Consider the following 19526-nt stretch of genomic DNA (forward strand, 5'->3'; position numbering starts at 1 on the left):
GTCTTGCCCCCCCTCTTAGGAACAATGAGGCAAAGACCTCGTTGAGGAGTTCAGCCTTGTCCCCCCTGTCCGTCACCAATTGCTTCTGCCCATTTAGTAGGGGTCCTATTCCTCCCTGGGCCTTCCTTTTACTCCCTATGTATCTAAAAAGCAATTTCTTGTTATCCTTTACTTGGGATGCCATCCTCAGCTCCATGGTAGCTTTGGCCCGTCTAACTGTCTCCCTACAAGCGCAAGCAGAGGAGGTATACTCCTCTTTGGTGATCTCTCCCTGTTTCCACTTTTTATGTGCTCCCCTTTTGGCCCGTAGGCTGCCCTGGATTTCTCTGGTCAGCCAAGGAAGCCTCCTGGCCCCTTTCCCTCTTTTTCCTCGCATCGGGATTGTCTCCCTTTGTGCCCAAAGGATCATTTCCTTAAGGTACAGCCACCCTTCTTGGGCTCCCATCACTTCAAAATTCCTACTCTGCAGTGTGTCCTTGACTAATCGCCTGAGTTCATTGAGATCAGCTTTCCTAAAGTCTAGCACTTTCACCCTACGAGTTACCTTACCCACTCGATGTCTTATGAAGAATTCTATTATTAGGTGATCATTGTCCCCCAGATGGCTACCAATCTGTAGGTCCCCTACCATGTCATCCCCCGTTGCCAATACCAGATCCAGTAAGGCATTCCCCCTAGTGGGACCATGTACCTCCTGTGTCAGGTGGAGGTCCTGTACACAGGTTAGAAACCTGCGTGAACGGTGGGACTTTGCTGTCTGCGTCTCCCAGCAGATGTCTGGGTAGTTTAGGTCCCCCATGACTACTGCCTCCTTAGCTTTTATGGTCTCTGAGAGCTGCCTCAGTTCTAGTTCTTCCCCTTGGTGTGGGGGTCTGTAGCAGACCCCTACCACCAAATCCCTTTCTCCTTGCCCCCCATGTAACCTAACCCACAAAACTTCTACTTCCTCATCCTTCGATTCCGTGCTATCACAGGGCAGTTGCAGCTGGGGTCGCTATGGAGACTGGCCCCAGACATGCAGGTAGGGGCTGCTGAAAAATGGAGTTCACTGCTGGCTGGATCCAGGCCGTGGGCTGGACTTTGCCCACCCCTGGTCTATCCACAACATGCAGATTGTCAAGTTTCATGGAAAATATAACTGAAATACTGTTACCCTTGTGGTCTTCATTCATGCAAGCACTATTTTTGGTCACATACCAATGTGACATTTGGACATGTCTCCTTATGTTCTGTGGCAGTGTTTTCCACAGGTTCAGTAGATGCTTTCTCAGTCTAAGATTTTTGTATGAAAGGGACAGTACGTAAGAGTAAATGTGAGTGCCAAGTTGGTCTTCTGCTATTCTCTATGGTTACCACATCTTAAATATGTCTAGTATTCCATGACAATGTACATGGAATCGTGTACCATGTTGTTTTTAAACTTCTGCCCTTTTTTCTACAGAGATGGAAGGACTAACAATAAACAGTGGTTAGAGATACATTATTTATGGCAGTTCCTACATAGGCTGTATTAAGGGAAACACACAATTGTGATCATGTTTCTGATTGGTCAGTTGAACAGTGGCAGAGGACCATGTCATTACTCTTGTCAGAAGGTCACAATTCATTGTGCATGTGATTTAAATTATATGTATACCTTGCACTTAACATGAAATTTCATTTGCTATTGCATCATCCAGTTCCTTAGGTCTGTGAAGATCTTTATGAAGCTCCTTCTTCATCTTTTCTGCCCTTGACTTAAAGTAGGTCAGCAACATGTTTTTTTACCTCACTCTTATTAGGTCTTCGCTCATCCTCTCCCTTATGGAGGTCCCTCATATATAGAGGCAAACCCTGTGCTGTTCATTTAGTCACCATTTTTATACAGTATTTTCAATTTTTATATGCCCACTTATCCTTTGCTTTCCTACTCAACATTTCCATCTATAAACAAGACCCTCTCTCAAACAGTCTGTAAAAAGTTAATGTAGCCATAGATTATAAATCTTTTTTTTATTTCCCTTTGCAGGAAGCTGTTTTTGTATTATGCTAATCTAAATGTTTTTAAACTCTGGCTTAAAGACTCCTAGTTTCCTGGTATTGAAGCAGGACTCGAGGACCTGTATTATTACCTTGCTGAGGAACTTATTAGTTGCATGAGCCCTAATAGGGATGCATGTGTAGACACCAAGACATTTACTGTGCAGTTAATTAGGCAACTGTGCAGTAAACATCTTGTGTAGATATGCCCACTGTGTGCAGCATCTGGATCAACTCTGAGACCCAGGGGAAGCATCAGGGGATGAATGATGCCACTCCAAGAGCTGTACCTTTAACACCCCTGCCTTAGGCTTCAAATACAACACTATTCTGCTTCCATTTCAGCAACAATTTTCTTAACAGTAAGTAAATGTTTGGCTAATAGTTCAGTTATTGTGTTGTTTACATGAGCTGGCCAGAAGAGCGTGAGAGTGCGAGAGTGAACTCTATAGCTATCTATATATCTCTCCCCGAGAAATAAATCTCTCTCTTGCTATCTATATACCTCTTATTTAAGCTGTTAAGGAGATAAATAAATATCTATATAGCTCCTTAATGGTTTGCGAGGTGTATTTTCAAGGAGAGAGATTATTCCCATTTTTTCACTCACCAAACTAATGGTGAGTGAAGAAATTGGCAGCCTTCCAAAAGAGAGAAAGTGTTTATTGTATATGAGGAAAATTAAGAGCAATTTTTCTTACCATCTTCAATATCGTAGGCATAGGAAGACAAGCGAAGTGTGGTAGCACAGTATTCACACTTGAAGCAGCTGCGATGAAAGAACTTGCCTTCGGCACTCAATCTTTCCATCACGTAGACCCGCTTACGACAGAAATAACAGACATCACTGCCTCCCAGGTTCTGGGGAAACTCCTTTTTGAATGAGCCCTGGACAGAAATGAGGCAGATTTAGAGTCACTTGTGTGCAGTCCCACCTCCATTGTAGGGTCACCTTTTCTCATTTCTGTGATATCAGACATGTGGATATAGACATCCATTAACACCGCTTAGCAAAATGAAAGCTTATGTACCAGTCACTAACCTTTCATGTCCAGGGGGCAAGTCCAGGTAATTTCTGAAGTTGTGGGGAGTAAAATCAGGAGCAAGTTACAGCTTCCAGACCATTAGATCTATGAGCTGACAATTTCACACAAGGTTATTAATGTGAAAGACAGCTGACTGAAGGAAATGTAAATTGGAAATCCTCTGTATGTCAGAGGAGACAGTTTACAGTTGTACTTCTAACCCTGCCTATATTCACTTGACAGAGGCTCAGGTTAAGCTTGAAACCAAGTTTTTCCACATGCAGCTCAACCGTAATAGGCAAAAATATTGGGCTGGTCTGTAGGAATTCTTCCAGCAATACTGCTCTTAGCTCTACATTTCAGTCCCCTTAAGACTTATCAAGAAAGATGTTTTCTCCAGGAGAGCAATCCACAGAAAGCCCAACTTGACCACATACAGCTCTATGTATTTCAGAGCCAGGGTATCTCAAAGCAGTCTCTCTCTAGTGTGTGGGAGCCTAGGATGCTGGCAACAGAATTCAGGCAGATTTTGGAAAAAAGCACGAGGATAGGGAGAGGGTTCAGAAAAAGGAAGTGAAATCTACTAAAATTATTTAAGATGTTGTCAGCTTCTTTCAAGACGACTAAACACTTATAGCACCACAGACCTATAGAACTTCTAGTCACAAACACACATCATCTTCTGCACATCATTCTCTTACCCGTTCCTTCTTGTCTAGAAGGGTTTTGGGTTGCTCTTTTCTTTGAAGCTGACTGGCTATCTGCTCAGCCAATGAGCTCACTCCGCCTGTGTACATCTTTATATACTTCTACCAGATGGAAGGGATAAAAAACAGGGAAGTGAGAAAAGAAAAAAAATCAAATTAAAAAGATGACAAAAAATGACAAAGGTGATGAAAAGGTGCAGAGAGATGAAACCATGCTGAAACAGCGGACAACACAGGCAGAGTGACTGTGGAAAAACAGCAGAACCAGTGTCGTCAGTGATCACTAGCAAAGCCCAGACTAAAAGCAGCTAAAAAGGGAGGTTTACAATTGGTCCCTTTACATAATTAGAAGGACTACAATTAAAAGAAAGAAGATGAATCAAATCTCTTTGTTCACAGAATATTTTGTTCATGAAAGACATGAACATCTACTTCCCCCTGCAGGGAGACGAAACCAAGACAAGTTTTAGGCTCCAGGTAAAAATGGACATCAAGGAAAAGTGGCATAAAAGAGGTATTTCATATAACCAAATTCAGAGGCCTGATCATGAAGGTTCACTCAGTATTTTGCAATAGGGAACAACTAGTTTCCAGGGGAAGAGAAAATAAAAATAGTCAGCTCAAGCAGAGCCACAGCAGTTCCAAAAAATTAATACCTCCAAAGCTGCATGCATGAGAGCTCACAACACACAAGGGGTTTCAAGACTTTACATGAAAAGAATGGGGGGAGGATGAGCCTCATACCATAACTATGTTTAGCTGGACATGCAGCTTTATGCCTAAACTATTCTCTATCAAGGATATTTTTCCTGGGTACCATGACCCCAAGCATTTGGGTTTGATGTTAGGCTGCAATAAACCTTACAATACTGGTAATCAGACATCTAGAAGGCTTGACGCATCTCAGTGTAAGAGGTGGGAGATGAGAAATTTATAAGTTTGGTCACTTCTTGAAAATGAGTCATGCAGCAAACACCCATGGCATTTGAAAATAATTATTTGATTGAGGGAATAAACCTCACAACCTAATAAGATGCAATCTTAATGCAAGCACCACATATTTGTCTCAGTTCAGCAGCAGACATCACCCGAAATGTCACTTATCTAGATGAGGGATGTTTTGAATGCTCCAGAATTAAAAACAGGCATTTCTGAAGTCTCTTGAGCAAGTGAAAGATTAATTCTGCCTTCCACACTGAGATCATCTGACTCTGGTCAAGTGAAGCAGTTGGGAAATGCACTACTCTGAAGCAATTAACTAGATTCAAAACCCTGGAAATCCTCCTCATTTGTACTACAGGGTTTCTATTTGAAAAACCATTCATTATCAAAGCTACATGCACTGACCTATCCCTGCACATAACTTCTGTACTGTATTTTGTTACAAAAAAGTTTTTGAACGTATGCACCTGTTATGGCGTTTGCTCTTGCATGCTTTTGCTGCTGTAATTATCAACAGTTTATGGATGTTTACATCTTCACATTTTTGCATGTTCTCCAGGAATCACAAAATGTAAAATGATCAAACTGCAACTAGTTAATTGGGAAAGAGGGGGGGTTTGCACACACTTTAGAGTAACTGTCCCTATGACTTCTCTTACCACATAGTAAATGAGAACTACACTCGGGCAGCTTGCCCCGAGCAGAATGGGCTAAATTACTCTGGTATAGCTTTCATTTACTCTGAAATAAGAGTGGGCAGATAGACCATTACCCTTAGAGCAGCTCCATGCAAGTCTCTATCACTTTTGACTGGTTTCAATTTTGATGGTTTGCCTGAACCCTAAGATGTTTGGGTCCCAATATTTAGATTTTAGCAGAAAATGTTAACCTCTTAGGCAAGTATGAAATGTAACTACATAATCTAACCACTACACTGTATTATGTTCATGCAGGGGTATGTCCCAAGTCTGGTACTATTAAATATCTTCATTAACAAATTTGAGGATGGGACTGAAGGGCACATTTAGCAAATTTGTGGAGACACCAAGCTGGGTGCAGTTGTAGACACTCTAAATGACAGCACTAGGGATCAGAATGACCTTGATAAATTGGAAAAATGGCCTGAAATCCATTGAACAAAATTAAAAAAAAAACCCAAATGCAAAGTCTTGCACTTAGGACAGAACAATCACATGTACAAATACAACCTGAGGAATGACTAGGTAGGCTGCAGTACTACAGAAAAGAACCTGAGGCTACAGCAGACCGTAAGCTAAATACGAACCAACAATATGCTCTAGTTGTAAAAAAGACCAATAGCACACTGGGCTATGTTAAGAAGATTTCACTTACAAGTCAAGCGAAGTGATCCTTCTACTCTATTTGCCTCACCTGGCTTACTGTGTCCAGTTTTGGTCCTCTCACTTCAAAAAAAGATTTGAGCAAATTTAGAGTCCAGTGGAAAGTGACAAAAATTATTAGAAGCCTGGGAAAAATGATTTTTGAGGTTGGTCTGGAAGAACTAGGATTATTTAGTGTGTAAAAGAGGAAAAACTGAGCAGGATTGGATAACTAATACCTGAAGGGTAATTATATGGTAGGTGGACACCAAAAATAAATTATTTTCTATGGACAAGGCTAGGAGAAATGGTTTCAAATTGCAGCAAGTGAAAATTTAGGTTGAACTTAGTTAAAGTTTATCACAGAGCGTGACTAGGCTCCCAAGACAGTCTAAGGAATCTCCATCACTGGAACTTGTGAAGAGAGGTTAGACAAACATTTGACTGGGTGCTTTACTCAGGGAGGATCCTGCCCTTGAGCAGTAGGCTGAACTACATGACATTCTGAAATTGACCCCTACCTTCCAGGAGACATAACTGCAAACATGTGAAGGAATAAACATGATCTTTCTGTCATATTTTTCTATGATTCCTATCAAAAAGGCATTTATGCCTTCTGCTGTTCCAAGCATGCCTTGCTTCTCTAACCAAAACACAGAGCTCAGCTAATGCATCTGCCTAACCTTCCCCACCTTTCTACCTTCTAATTTCATTACTGTTATGCATCACATCTCATCTGATACTAGTTCATAATTGTGGCTGGTCAGAAAATCCTTTATTTTTCCTTCCCCTCATAGAAAGCTTTTGGCGAAGAAGCTTCTAGTTCTGACAAAAAACAAAAACTTCTCAGGTTGTTCATTTCTGTCCATGGAAAGAAGGAGTTTTGCGTCAAAGAAGTTCTGATGGAAAATTCTGGACCAGCCCTAAATTTCTCTTTGGGAGAGGAGTTTTATCTTACTATGTCCTTTACAATATTCAGGGTCATTAAGCATCTCAAACTAATACAGCTGTGATAAGTTTAATTCTTGCTTTCTTTCCTTAATTTTAAACCTCTGTGCTCTTTGACTTGGGTGTCTCTTGGGCAGTGATTTTTAGCTTATGCAGAATCCTTACATTCTGTGGCATAGGCAGACATCCCCTCTAAATATAATATGAGGGCAACCAATTTCTGTTGCTTGTAGCACAATTAGCAACCATTGTAATTTCCACTTGATTTTTGGAATACCAAATGATTTTCCTCCATTAATCTCAGTCTTTCCCTTTAAAAGCATACATACAAATCCAACCTATAATTTGCTTCAAGTTTTTAAAAGGGAGCAGGAAACCTAAAAAAAAAAAATAGCTTGTATGTCCTTATAGATTATTCCACAGCCAGAAAAATACCATTGTTGGAAAGAAGTGATTTGAGGCTATTTAAGACTTCAAATCTGGCTTACCAGAACCTTTTCCATGAACACTCAACTTTAAGAATACTTCATTCCCAATGGCTGAATGGCCTGGAATAACCAAGATATGCCACAGGCTGCCTCTGGCTTCACACTTGTATATTTAAATGCACGCACCACATTCAGCCACATTAAAGAGGTGAAGCCTTGCAAGCCTAGCCATCTTGTGGCACATCCTCTGCTGGTGGGAATGAGGTGGGGCAAATAGGCACAGCTGAGTGCAGCTTGCAAGACCCAAGCCATGGTACCTGTCGAAGGGAATCAGATGAGGGTGAAGCAGGGCGGTTGGAAGAGCGGAGACTAAGGGAGAGCTCCCACTGGTCAACAAAGAATCGACGAGACGGTTCAGTCTCTGGCTAAAAAATAAAATAATAATCAAGAAAATCAGAGTGATATGGACAAAAAATAAAAATAAATAAAATGTCTTATAGGAACCTTTAAGAGCCATTGGAGGCAATCTTCTACCCTATCTCTTCCCTTTCCAAGTGTCAAGGCAGAAAATAAAGAAATTGCTCTCGCTATGGCCTTCCTTGGGGTGTAAGTTATTTTTATCTCCCTCCTCCACCCTGAAACATAATTTGGAAGCAGTTATCTAATTGCACAGAAGCTCAGGACCCTGGGGAACTGCTGCTTTCTGCAATACAACCAAGTCAGTCATTCATGAAGATTCTAAAACAATTTCTGGTATTCTTACCCTCTCTCCTTGTGCTCTTGGGGAGGGACATATCTACCCTATCTACCCATTCTTGGCTCCCATGTGTCAAATTCAGAAATTCAACAAAGCCATTCTGAAACTGCCCCCACATCTGCTCTTCAAACCCATCACGAGCCCCAGGAGGTGCCTTTGGAAGAACTTCACTACTGTATTTCCAGGTTTTGTGCATGTAAGCAGGAGTGAGAGTGTACAGGACATGCTCAAAAGCATGCTTCCAAGGCTGCTGGGAGATTGCTTTCCAGGTTTTAACTAAAAGAGATCCAACATTTATGGCTTTTTAGGAGTGGGGGTGGAGAAAAGCCCTCTCACCCCTCCGCTATTCAGCATCCTCATCTCTATGACAAGAGAGACTACTGAACTAGCAATGAATTTTCATCTTAGAATCCACAAGAAACATGGGGTTTAATTTTAAATCATATTGCTCATCCTTTAAATGTATGTTTCTTTGAAGACAAAATTAACAAGCTAGCAGAAGGTAATGAGCTTTGACACACTCCTGCTTTCCAAAACAGGAGACAGGCTGTGGCATAAGGCTTAGGCAGAGGAAGGAAAAAGCAGGTATAGGCATCTTTCCCTAAACTATGCAGTGATTTTTTGCATGCTCTGTTCTTCCCACTCAGAGAGATACCTCCTATCTTCACTTGCTTACTTGCTGCACTTTACAAATTCCCGCCCCCAAGAGAAAAGCACAGCTTAAAAGTGAGAACCAGCAAGAAGAGTTACCACTAATTCTTCCTCTGCTCTTTCTTATCATACAGCATAGGCTAAGTGCCAAAGCTGAAAAGCCAAAACTTTCCAAAATCAATTCTCCAGAAAAGAACCCAGAGATCACTAACCCAGCATGCACCTCTTAACCTACTCAGCTTCTGCCAGTCCATTATCACCATCTGCCAGGAAACACCTTTAGTATAGCAGCAGAACACAATAATTAGAAATATCACAATCCATTAGTTCTTGTCTACTAGTGTAAATTATAATCTGGTGGGAAAGCATTCAGAAGATTGTAAGAAGTTGAACATTTTAAAAGAAAACCCCCCTAAAGCTGCGACAGGGAAGGAATTACGTCACAGTTATTTTTATATGATCCACAAAAACAGCTGTTTTTAGACACACATGCAAAGATGGAAAAGATATCCAACATTTGGTAGCTTGAGGATTTAGTCCATTGGCAAAAAATATCTGTGCTGCTTCAAGTCTTGCAGTTTAAAGGAAAATAGCAGTTGTGTCATTTTTAGATGGGTACTTTTTACTTAACTGTAACTTTGAATCAACTAATAGTTATTTAAAATATTTCTTTAAAGTCCCTAAATAAAAAGTCTCTAGTTTTTGCTATACATTCTTTCCTTCTTAGTGTCACTGCTTCTTCCTGTTTTCTTTCCTTAACATTCTACATCATGGCCTACATTATCCAAGCATCTGTTTCCAGTTTTCCTCTCCTACAATCTACTCCTTTTTCTGCTTTTTTCTACTTTGTACTCTCTGCCTCTTCCTCTGGATTTTTTCACCTCTTTCTTCTGCATCTTCACAGAAATCACACATAACATCTCAATATCTTATCTCTGTCTCCAAATATAACTCCATACATCATTTCCACATACCCAGAGAATTTTAAAATGTTATCAGGCATCCAGTAGTTAGAGGACTAAACAACCAAGCCAGCAAGCAGTACAAAGAGACAGGAAGGTTGCATCTTTGCACAAATTAATATGCTAGCACAATCTCTGTTGCTGAAATGTACATGAACTATGTTTGGGACCTTTAACTATAATACCGTTAAGATAACACATTTGAAATCTGACCTCTCACCCAACTATCTATGGTTGCTTCCCTATCCATAGCCCTCCAGCAGTTTGAGTCACTCCCTACCCAAGAATACTTCTGCTGATTCACATAATGTTCCCAAGGGCAATAGTCCAAAACTCTGATTCTTATAACCTTCACTCTGACACAACTTGGAAAAGCTAACTACAGCAGCAACCCTCCTGAAGCTCGCTGTATGTAGATTCAAGATTACACTACTGGATCATTTTCTGGTTTGGAGAGTTAATTCACAATAGTAAATACAGGAAAAAAAAAACATTTAAAATAGCCGAGCTTCTTCAAAGTAGACACATTTGCCCCCAAAGCTTCCCACTTGCCAAGGACTGTTAAAGATCTGATGTGTAATGCACAGGATAGGTAGAGGAAGCCAAGTGACTCCAAACCAGAGATGCCACTGTCCAAAGCAGCAGGTTGCCAAAAGGTCAGAGGTGGTAGGTGGGAGAGGAGGAAAAGCAAAAAGGGAAAAATATTTTACCAGCAGTAGCAAAGAGAAACTTCATACGCCACCAGCTTTACTGCTAGAAGCAGCAATACTGGAAGAATGGCAACAAAACTGGCCTACATAGTGCCTGGAAAGTGGGGGGGAATGTGAACGTGTCTACTCTGGAAATTAGTAACTGAAGTTTCCCAGCAATTCTTTCGAACCAGCACAGGGTCATGCCAGGAGAATTTTTTAGTGCAGGTGGTGATCAGCATGTGCCCTGAAGCTTAGGGGTGATTGTTCTTGTCATTTGTATTTTATTTGGTGAAACAGCAAACACCAGGCAAACCCAGGTAAGAACCAAGAAGTATGCTGAAAACTGGCAAGAAAAGAAGTGAAGTTAAAAACAAAAAAAGTGCTTATGACAGTTCACACTGTTCTTTTTTGCAATGATTATTATATTCTGGTGCACACTTCTACCACTCTGATCCCAGCAGCCACACTAACTGAATCCTACAGAACTGCAAAACAGACAGAAGATGGCCAGACAAGACAGAGCAATAGTCACCTGATGCCTGACTGTTGGCTTTGGCTCCTGCAGGACAGGCAGTTGACATGCCCTCTGCCCAACGTTCTGTGCTTGCTCAGGCACTTGATCATCAGAAAAAACCCGATGAGATCTCTGCTGGATAAGGAATGGAGGAGGAAATAAACGAAACAGGGGAAAAATATAAAACCAAAAAGGAACAAAAGTAAAACTCAAAACAAGGCCAGTGCCAAATAAAAAGGGCACAAAAGCTCACATGCAGAAGAGACGAGCAAGAAGACCTCCTAGACGAACATTATCTTCTGTCTTCCAACATTATTCCAACTAGAAGCTCTAGATTTGGCCACTCAAGGGTAAGGGAGAAACAGCTGAATTCAGCAACTCCTCCACAGACCTCTGCAACCAAAAGCAAGCAAGTGCACAGCTTCTATCTGGCCAGTCCATCCAAATAAGGTCATCCCTAGCCTAGCCAAAAAGCATGGCTAGAATGGTCAAAACAGCTCTGTCCTTGGCATCAAATCTCACCCCTGGTCTTTTGTCAAGAGATTTGCTTTATAGATTTCCAGACCAGGGAACAGTTATTTTATTTCTTGGCCTTTGTTCATAAGGATACTCATTTGAGAGTAAGGCAATCAAGAAAATAAGCGTGGGGAGCATCTAACAGCACACAACAAAACTAGGCATACCGTGTTTACATCACTACAGAAGCTTCCCAGTTCTGTCCCAGCATATCCATTATCCCATCCTTCCGACTTATCTTCATCCTCCAACACAACTCTGTCAACAAGCCTTAATCATGATATGCTGAGCCCCTTTCTATTCTAGCCCAGGTATTGCTTGAGCAGATGTTGTTCATCTGCTGTGTGGATACTTCAGTGACATGGAAAAGAATCTACTTAGGACTGGCACGTGGCCTATTGTTGGAATGACAGGGGCATTAATCCATAATATCATGCAGCTTTCAGCAAGTCATTGTTTGTGGGATAAAAAGTAAATTGAATAGGAAACATCTGTATCCTATACAGAGAAGGCTCATACTTTATCTGTTGACGGAATGCTTAACTGCTGACTATATAGTCTAACAGATAAATGTATTACAACAACAGAACACAAGACTGTTCACAACTAATAACTGATACATTTCTTCTTATTCCATTGAGACAGTACATCACCACTCTTCTCTATTTTAAGCAGCTTAGTCCCTCCTGTCCCTTCTACTATGCCATTTTTGTTACAAGTAAAGTTAACAAGCTGTAGACCCTTGTGCAACTGCAGAGATGCCTGTTAAGTTTCTGATGACAGTCAGAAATCATCCTGCCCACCTTACAGGATCATGGGACTGCTATGTAGGATATTCTTTGCAAGGCACAGTAATTTCTCTTAGCTGGCTCCTACTTATGGTTTGGTCTATTAATGGTCTTCTTGAAGAGGTAATTCATTAGTTAATAGGGATCCAGATTGGCCAACTGTGTGAAGTGTGACCAAGTTCCTGTATGCTTCTGGACTCTTCAGGCTAACAGCTAAGCATTTCATTACGAACTCTTCAGTCTTTGAAACTAAATTAGCCCTTACCTTCTCCTTTGTAACCTGACCTGTAGAAAGCAGACTGGAATGCCAGTTGTTGAATGAACTAGAAAGCAAGCTATGGAAATGATGCAATTGTGTGCTCATGAAACAAACAAAAAACCCCCCCAAAACTTAAACTTTTTTTGTTCTGCTACAGCCACAGACCACTTTAACAAAGAGATGTAGAAGTGAAGAATGGAGAGAGCTGAAGTTCCAATCTATGGCAAAATAAAGCAGGCAGCAAACAATCACTTCGTGAGTGCTTGTTAAGCAAGTAAGTATATAGACACTACACAAAATCATCATTCCTAACTAATGTGCAGCAGCTCCAGCATGTTAATAGTAGGACTGGGATGGACTGTGCTTCCCTCCACCCCTGTAAAGCTTCCTTTGAGTATTGCACACATCCACTGCCATTTTTGTGCTACTTGCATCCATGCTGCTAGTTCATGCTCTTTTACCCTTTCCTGTCTGGGACTCTGCTCCCCAGGGGGGTCAGCGCCAGGTTCCCTGCGTGTCTGTAGACAACAAAGTATGAGCTTAAGAATAACCATCATCCAGATTTCCACTTTAGACATGCCTGATTTGAGTCATCTTACAACGCGGTCAGAAAAGAGACTATCATGCTGAAAGACCACCAAGTTGATTAACTACAGTTTTTAAAAAAATAAATAACCACTTGGATCCTTTGGGGGGGGGGGGAGGGGAGAAGAAATCAGGTCACACAAGTCTATTAAGGCAATTAACCAGTATATACCAGTTGCCCAAATAAATGGCATTAGTATGAGGAAGGTGATAGAAACAATACATTCTTGCAGTGTGATATTAGATCAAAGGAGAAAAATGGGAAGTTTAAAAGAAGTGGCAATTAGTGCATTAGGAGCACAGAGACACAAGTTTGCAAAAGTTGTACTAGTGTACAAAATATCTATGACCAGGGACATAGATCAGTGAAAACAGCTACAATGTAGGGGCTAAACAACCTCAGGAAGGGAAGCTGTTTTGAGGAAAAATATGCCCCCATAAAGGTGCGACCCCCCAAATTCATTCTTTGTATCAGCTCTATTCAGTAACAATGGGAACAGCCTCTCTACTTGTCAAAGGAAAGAAGCTGAGAGTATTTCAATTTTATTTAAGTGAAAGATGTGCAAAAAGGTCCCTGGATAGCGTAAGGCAAAAGGTGGTAAATCCATAAACAAACAGATACAGATCCATAAACAAACCAGCAGCCATTGCTAACTTGAGCAAGCAACTGACTGACATAAGAGGGATCTCATATTTGGAGGAGTTAAAATGGAGAGAAGATAAAAAACTGAAGGGACCTTTGTATTATTTATCAATGTATGGACTAAACACAAGACTAGAAAATAAAATTCCCTAATTAGAAATGGATTCCCCCTGTGACCTAAACAAATTGGCACCTTCTTGCCACAGTTTCCTCATCTGTATGAAGAAGGCAATACTTGCCCATCTTTGGGATACTTGTATCAACTGTCTGACTCAAGAATCCTAGTAACCAGCTAAGTCCCAGTTCAGGTTTAAATAGCTTCCCTTCCTTCACTTAATTCTGCTAAGCCTAATTGCTGCAGCACGCAAAACACATCTTTACTCAACTTCAAGTATGCAAGTGGTTCAAGGGAAACCTATAGAAATGCCTCTACAGGAATGTAGTTGTGTGATTCCTATTATCGTCAGGGAAGAGCAGTGGAGTGTGTGTTACCTCATGATAAACTCGGGATCTTCCACAAGAAAAGGGAGTTTATTGCTACATTAGGAAGTAGTGACAGCAGTAGCTAACAAAAACACAGATCTAAGTGATACTAATGACCACACATGAGCTGACAAAAGACTAACCAGACTTTTGGCTGTCATATGAGTAGTAGGCCAACAAATCTGTGCTTCGGCATACCTACATGCACATGCCTAAGTCTTGTATAGTTTAAAAGTAACTGTCCTATCCGCATTGCAAATTCAAATGTAGACATATCAGTCTTGAGCTGTTAGGGAGAATGGGAAGGACTAAACTGCATATGCCATTATGACAGTCCCAGAGCACTCAGAGTCTCTGAAAAAAGATTTCCAGACAACATCCCCTTAATACCTTGTTAAAAAAAAAAAAAAAAAAGTGGAGATGGAGAGATGGGACTGAAACAGCAGGACAGCTGCAGCCTGAAAATGCAGGAAGTTAGTTGAAGCTGAATGCTGAACTTCATTTCCCATCCCACACCTCCCAGACCAAACTCTCTTTTGCAGAAGTGTCCTGGGATGGTGAAATACCTAACTGTAATAAATTCTCCTCTTCACATAAACATACCTATCCTAAGAGAACTGTGTATATGCAGTTAGAAGAAAACACATGTTGCTAACATTTGGCATCAAACTTCTCTGCCATCACAACACAAAACTAGAAATGGTTGTTGCCAACAAAAATGCTAATCAACTGAAATCCCAGGATTTTTTCTTGCCCCCAAAAGTATTATGATTCAATTTCTGATACAATCTGTTCAGTGACTATTTGCATTTCTTATGAAGGAAAACAAAAAGGCTCCATCAAGTGGGTTAAGACAATATCCCATTGATAGACTTAATTTGGTTACTCATCTAGCCCCTTTTGCAAGCAGGAAAGAAATAGAGGGGAGAGAAGGGCAGAGCATGCAGAGTGAATCACCTGCTGGCTGGAAAATGATGGAGAGGAAGGTGGGGTGGAGGAAGAATAGAGAGTGATCACTTTTTTAGGGCAGGTCCGAGAACGATCCGTATTCCTCAGCTTGGTTTTAAAGGGAAGGGAAAAAAGAGAAAAAATAAGAAAAGTAAAGCCAAAGGGAACTTTAAAATTGGCTTTGGTGAGGCAGAGTAGGGGTAGACCCTGACCACCAAAGAACAGTCACAGTTCAATTCGCAGTAGACAATTTAACTTTTCTGCTGAAATTAAAGATTTGAAATTAATCAGTCTGACATACTTCTAAGGACAACTACTAAATGTGGCGTTTCATATTAATAATCAATATTTCTGCTTTGCACCCTCATCACTACTGAAATACAATTAAAACTCTTTATGGCACAGATAAAACTGTTCAGCATACATCTGGCAAAATTACCGGTCACTGTATCACATAATGGATTAAAAACATCTATCCCATTGGTCTAATTACACTTGCCTAAAGTTAATCAGTAATATAGCTCAAGTCCTATCACCAACAACTTTTATTTCCTCAGTTTCAACTCCATCCCCACACCCGAGACAAATTAAACAGATATCCAGGTACTTCTTGGGGCACTAGGAAAAGGTAGGGAAAAACAGCAACAATGTGCAGGAAATAAGATATAGAAGTAATCTGGCTAATCTGAGCATTATATCACGAGTCTTTTACCTTTTCTTTCCTAGTACACTTTATTTTGCATTTTTAGATGCTCTTCATAGGTCTCCCTTTAATTTTTTAAGCCACAGTACATTCCTTTTCTGCTATGTACAGCCTTTCTATGTACCCCTTCCCCCCCCCCCAACTTTTGATCTCTTTCTTAGTTGTTGCCTTTCTCTTGCCTCATCTGCTAAGTACATCTGAAATAGATGCTTTACTAATAGGAATTAATAGGAATTTGAGATCTAAAAGGAAAAGTTACATATTTGTTTCTTGGTAGGTAGCAAAAGATAACAGACACCAAACAATGCAGAGTGGAATGGGCATAAACCCAGCCCTTCAGTAAATTACATTTCTGTGTATACAAAGATAGAAAGACTGCAGAAAAGAAGAAAAAAAGTCACCAAATGCAAACAGAAATTTCAGTACTAAAAACAACCAGATAAGTCATATGGAAACTGAAGTTGGTATTCACTTGATATCTCAGCTCCTGATGAACCCTGGTCATCTCATCAGCTCAGTAATTGCACGTCTTTAGGATTTGAGTTCTTGTGAAATTATGGAAGCATGTTTTTACAACTCTATCTTCTCCAGTTGCTCATCCTAAAAGGAAAAATGTCAGGCCTCCAAATACATAGTAGACTTGCACAGAAAGCAAGCAAACATGCAACCTCTACTATATAAGCATATGTTATATACACCAGTGAGTTTGCATTTGGGTATTACACACATAACTTGCTGCTATTAATAGACCTATGAAGCTGTGGCAGAGAACTACTGAATGACCACAAGATGAGAGTGTGGAAACCCAGGACAAAATTAATTTTAATAGACTACAATAATTCACCATCATCAACACTCTGAGAGTAAGGACATCTTCCCGATAGACCAAGGTGGCAAAACACTCCAATCTCAACTTGTAAGATATAGCCATGCCAGGGGCAGATAGCAGGGGAGCCGTGAGGGGCCCGATCTTTGTTGTGCAGTGCAGCCCTGGCCCTTTCCCTGCCAACCACCCCGAGGCACTCATGTACCCGCCACCAGCAACAAGCCAGGCCTGAGCTCTGCAGATCTTGGTGCAGGAGCTTGCAGCCCCCCAGCAGCCTGCCACAGCTGGCCAGGGCTCAGGGCTGGGCCCTGACACCCACTATGGAGCCCAGGCTGCTTGCAGCAGGCAGCAGGAAGACTGCAAGCCACTGCACCAAGGTCTGTGGAACCCTCTCCTAGCTTGTTGCTGGCGGCAGGTGTATGCATGCCTCCAGGCAGACAGAGGAAAATGTGAGGGACCTGATCCTTGTTGTGGCAGTGCATCCTTGGCTCCTTCTCCACCATTCACCCAAAGGCACACATGCCAAGCAAAATTCCTTTGTATCCCATGCCTTGGCACACGTGCCAGGGGTTGCCAACCCCTGTGATAGACCATACGTCTTTCTACTGTCCCAGTTGTCACTGACATGAGTCCCTCTCCTCACAGACAGCCAAACTGGCTTGGAAAGTTGTAGGACAAAAGCTACATAATGTATTTTACAGAATTAGGAGTTCACTTGATAAAGCTCAGCACAAAAAAAAAAAATCCAAATTAAACTACTATTCATGAGACACTGCATACATACTGCTCCATCTTATCCATTATTAGCTGCTGTTAAATCAAAATAAGTTGCTGCAACTCCTACAGCAGGGTTATGGATATGTCATCATAGCCCTATGGCAAGCATCGTCCAACCACATCTAGTTCAGACCATGCAGAAAATGCAGGACAGGCTAGGTATTGAAGCAGAGCAGACAGGAAAGATTTTCATTTAATTAGGTACTTGAAGGTCCATAGTTTGACAAGTAAGAACCCTGAAGCAGGAACAACTTTATGCCTTTTACAACTGCACTTCCCTCAACTACACTACTATCTCTGCTTCTAGACATAGATTTTTTTTTCCACTGAAACCTCAGGGATGAGTAAGGAGAAGGGATCAGACCACATGTGAAGTTAGTCCTTTACACATATGAAGGGCTTTGGTGGCATATGGGTCAAGTGACAAAAAGAAAAAATGCTTCAAAACAGCCATGATTGGGACTCCTGTTCCCCACCTCACCCAGAATATTTCTTCTCCAAGAAAAAACTAACAAAAGACCATGTCACATCTCATCCTGATTGAAACTGCTGGCCAACTATAAGTTTTTCAGCCACAGGGCAGAACAGAGGTTGGCCTTGGCTGCTGTGGAGTATTGCCAAGGCAGTCCACCCGACAGATACCAACCACTAACAGACCAGGACAGACGCAAGTGTTTTATCAACAGATTTCCTCTTATGTGATTCTCAAGTTTTCTCTCCCACATCTAGCCTTGTGGCTGTTGGAGTTTTCCTCTGCCATGCAGCTTCAAGATAGGGGACCAGATCTGACAATCACTGGGAAAAAGACTGGTTTGCTTTTCTGGAAAGCTCACCAGTTCATTCTGCCCACTGACAATGGTATTTAAATGATTCCCAGACCACCTATTTTTCCTCAGCTATAAGGAAGCCATTTTGCTTTCAGATTTGTTCATTTGCTCTTCTTCTGGGCACTCATCACAGTAAAAGACATTTGCTAAACCATGTCAGTCACACAGCTCACAAGATGCCTCCTGTGAGCTCTGGCGGCTGTTGGAGAGAAGACGACTTTGCTTCTTCTATATCCAAGAGTGGCTCGTTCTAGTAACCACAGTCCTCCGAAGATCCTGTAAGTAGTGGTTTTATTCCACACAGCAGCTCCAGCAACAGGCTGGAGCCCTAGCCTCATCATCATTCTGTGGTCCAGGAAGTATCAATTCAGTTAGGAGTCCCCAGTAGCCAGAAAACTTCTTCAGTAGCGCAACAAGTTGCCTCCCCACTGTCAACTCCTGGTGTGCCTCAGGAACTGGCAGCAGAATATCTTAGCAGGCAGTTGATGTACTGCTTCAGAGACAACTTCCTGCAGCAAAAATTTCTGCCAAGCGGCTCCCCATCATTAGGAACAAACCTAGTTGGCTTCTTGTCTCAGTTTGATCTCCCAAGTCAACACAGAGGCAACACTTCTGTTAAAACAATCCTAGGGCTTTTGTCTCTCTGCAAGTGGAAACTGAGAAGCTTTGTTTCCCCAAGCCAGCTATTTCTTCATTTCCTGGAGAATGGATGATAGCACAGATGACACAGACACACTCTTAAGATATTGCTTCACGAAACACAATGTAGATCCTCCTTCTCCATCTCAACTGCCAGCATAGAAAGCCCAACCCAAAAGCTAGACCCAAGAAGCTCTCCTTCTCTCAACTTTAAAACAGTGATTTTCAAACAGAGTGTCTTGAGATCCTTTAAAGGGTGCAGCATGGTGCCGTGAAGCATTAGTACTGTTAAATGTGCAAACACCCACACATGATTCACAGAATAAACCCAGAAATTTCAAATAGGAATCCACAGTGTCAAAAACATTGTGACCTGTTGTGGTCTTTCCGAGTTCTTTGCAAGAGAAGAATTGCTTTCTTATTTTTCTGTAGTCAGGAAACAAATGAAAGCTAAAAGCCAACATTTTCCAAGGGGTTGCCTCAAGTCTAAAGTTAAGAACTTATACATGAAGAAAACTATTCAGGAAAAGGCCAGTAAAGGTCAACC

General features: G+C 41.4%; 1 protein-coding gene across 9 annotated transcripts in view; it reads right to left on the bottom strand.

Annotated features, from left to right (window-relative positions):
- MICAL3 (microtubule associated monooxygenase, calponin and LIM domain containing 3) overlaps positions 1-19526 on the bottom strand; it is a 261969-nt gene that overhangs the window by 101508 nt on the left and 140935 nt on the right. For 8 of the 9 annotated variants that reach the window (XM_059726523.1, XM_059726524.1, XM_059726525.1 and 5 more), the window contains exon 18: positions 2721-2907. In XM_059726523.1, the coding sequence (XP_059582506.1) occupies positions 2721-2907 (187 nt within the window). Of the gene's footprint in view, positions 1-2720; positions 2908-17040; positions 19039-19526 lie in introns of those variants that run through there. The other variant, XM_059726530.1, reaches the window with a different exon arrangement.

Source organism: Alligator mississippiensis, chromosome 4, assembly GCF_030867095.1.
Source record: "Alligator mississippiensis isolate rAllMis1 chromosome 4, rAllMis1, whole genome shotgun sequence".
Taxonomy (NCBI): Eukaryota; Metazoa; Chordata; order Crocodylia; family Alligatoridae; genus Alligator; species Alligator mississippiensis.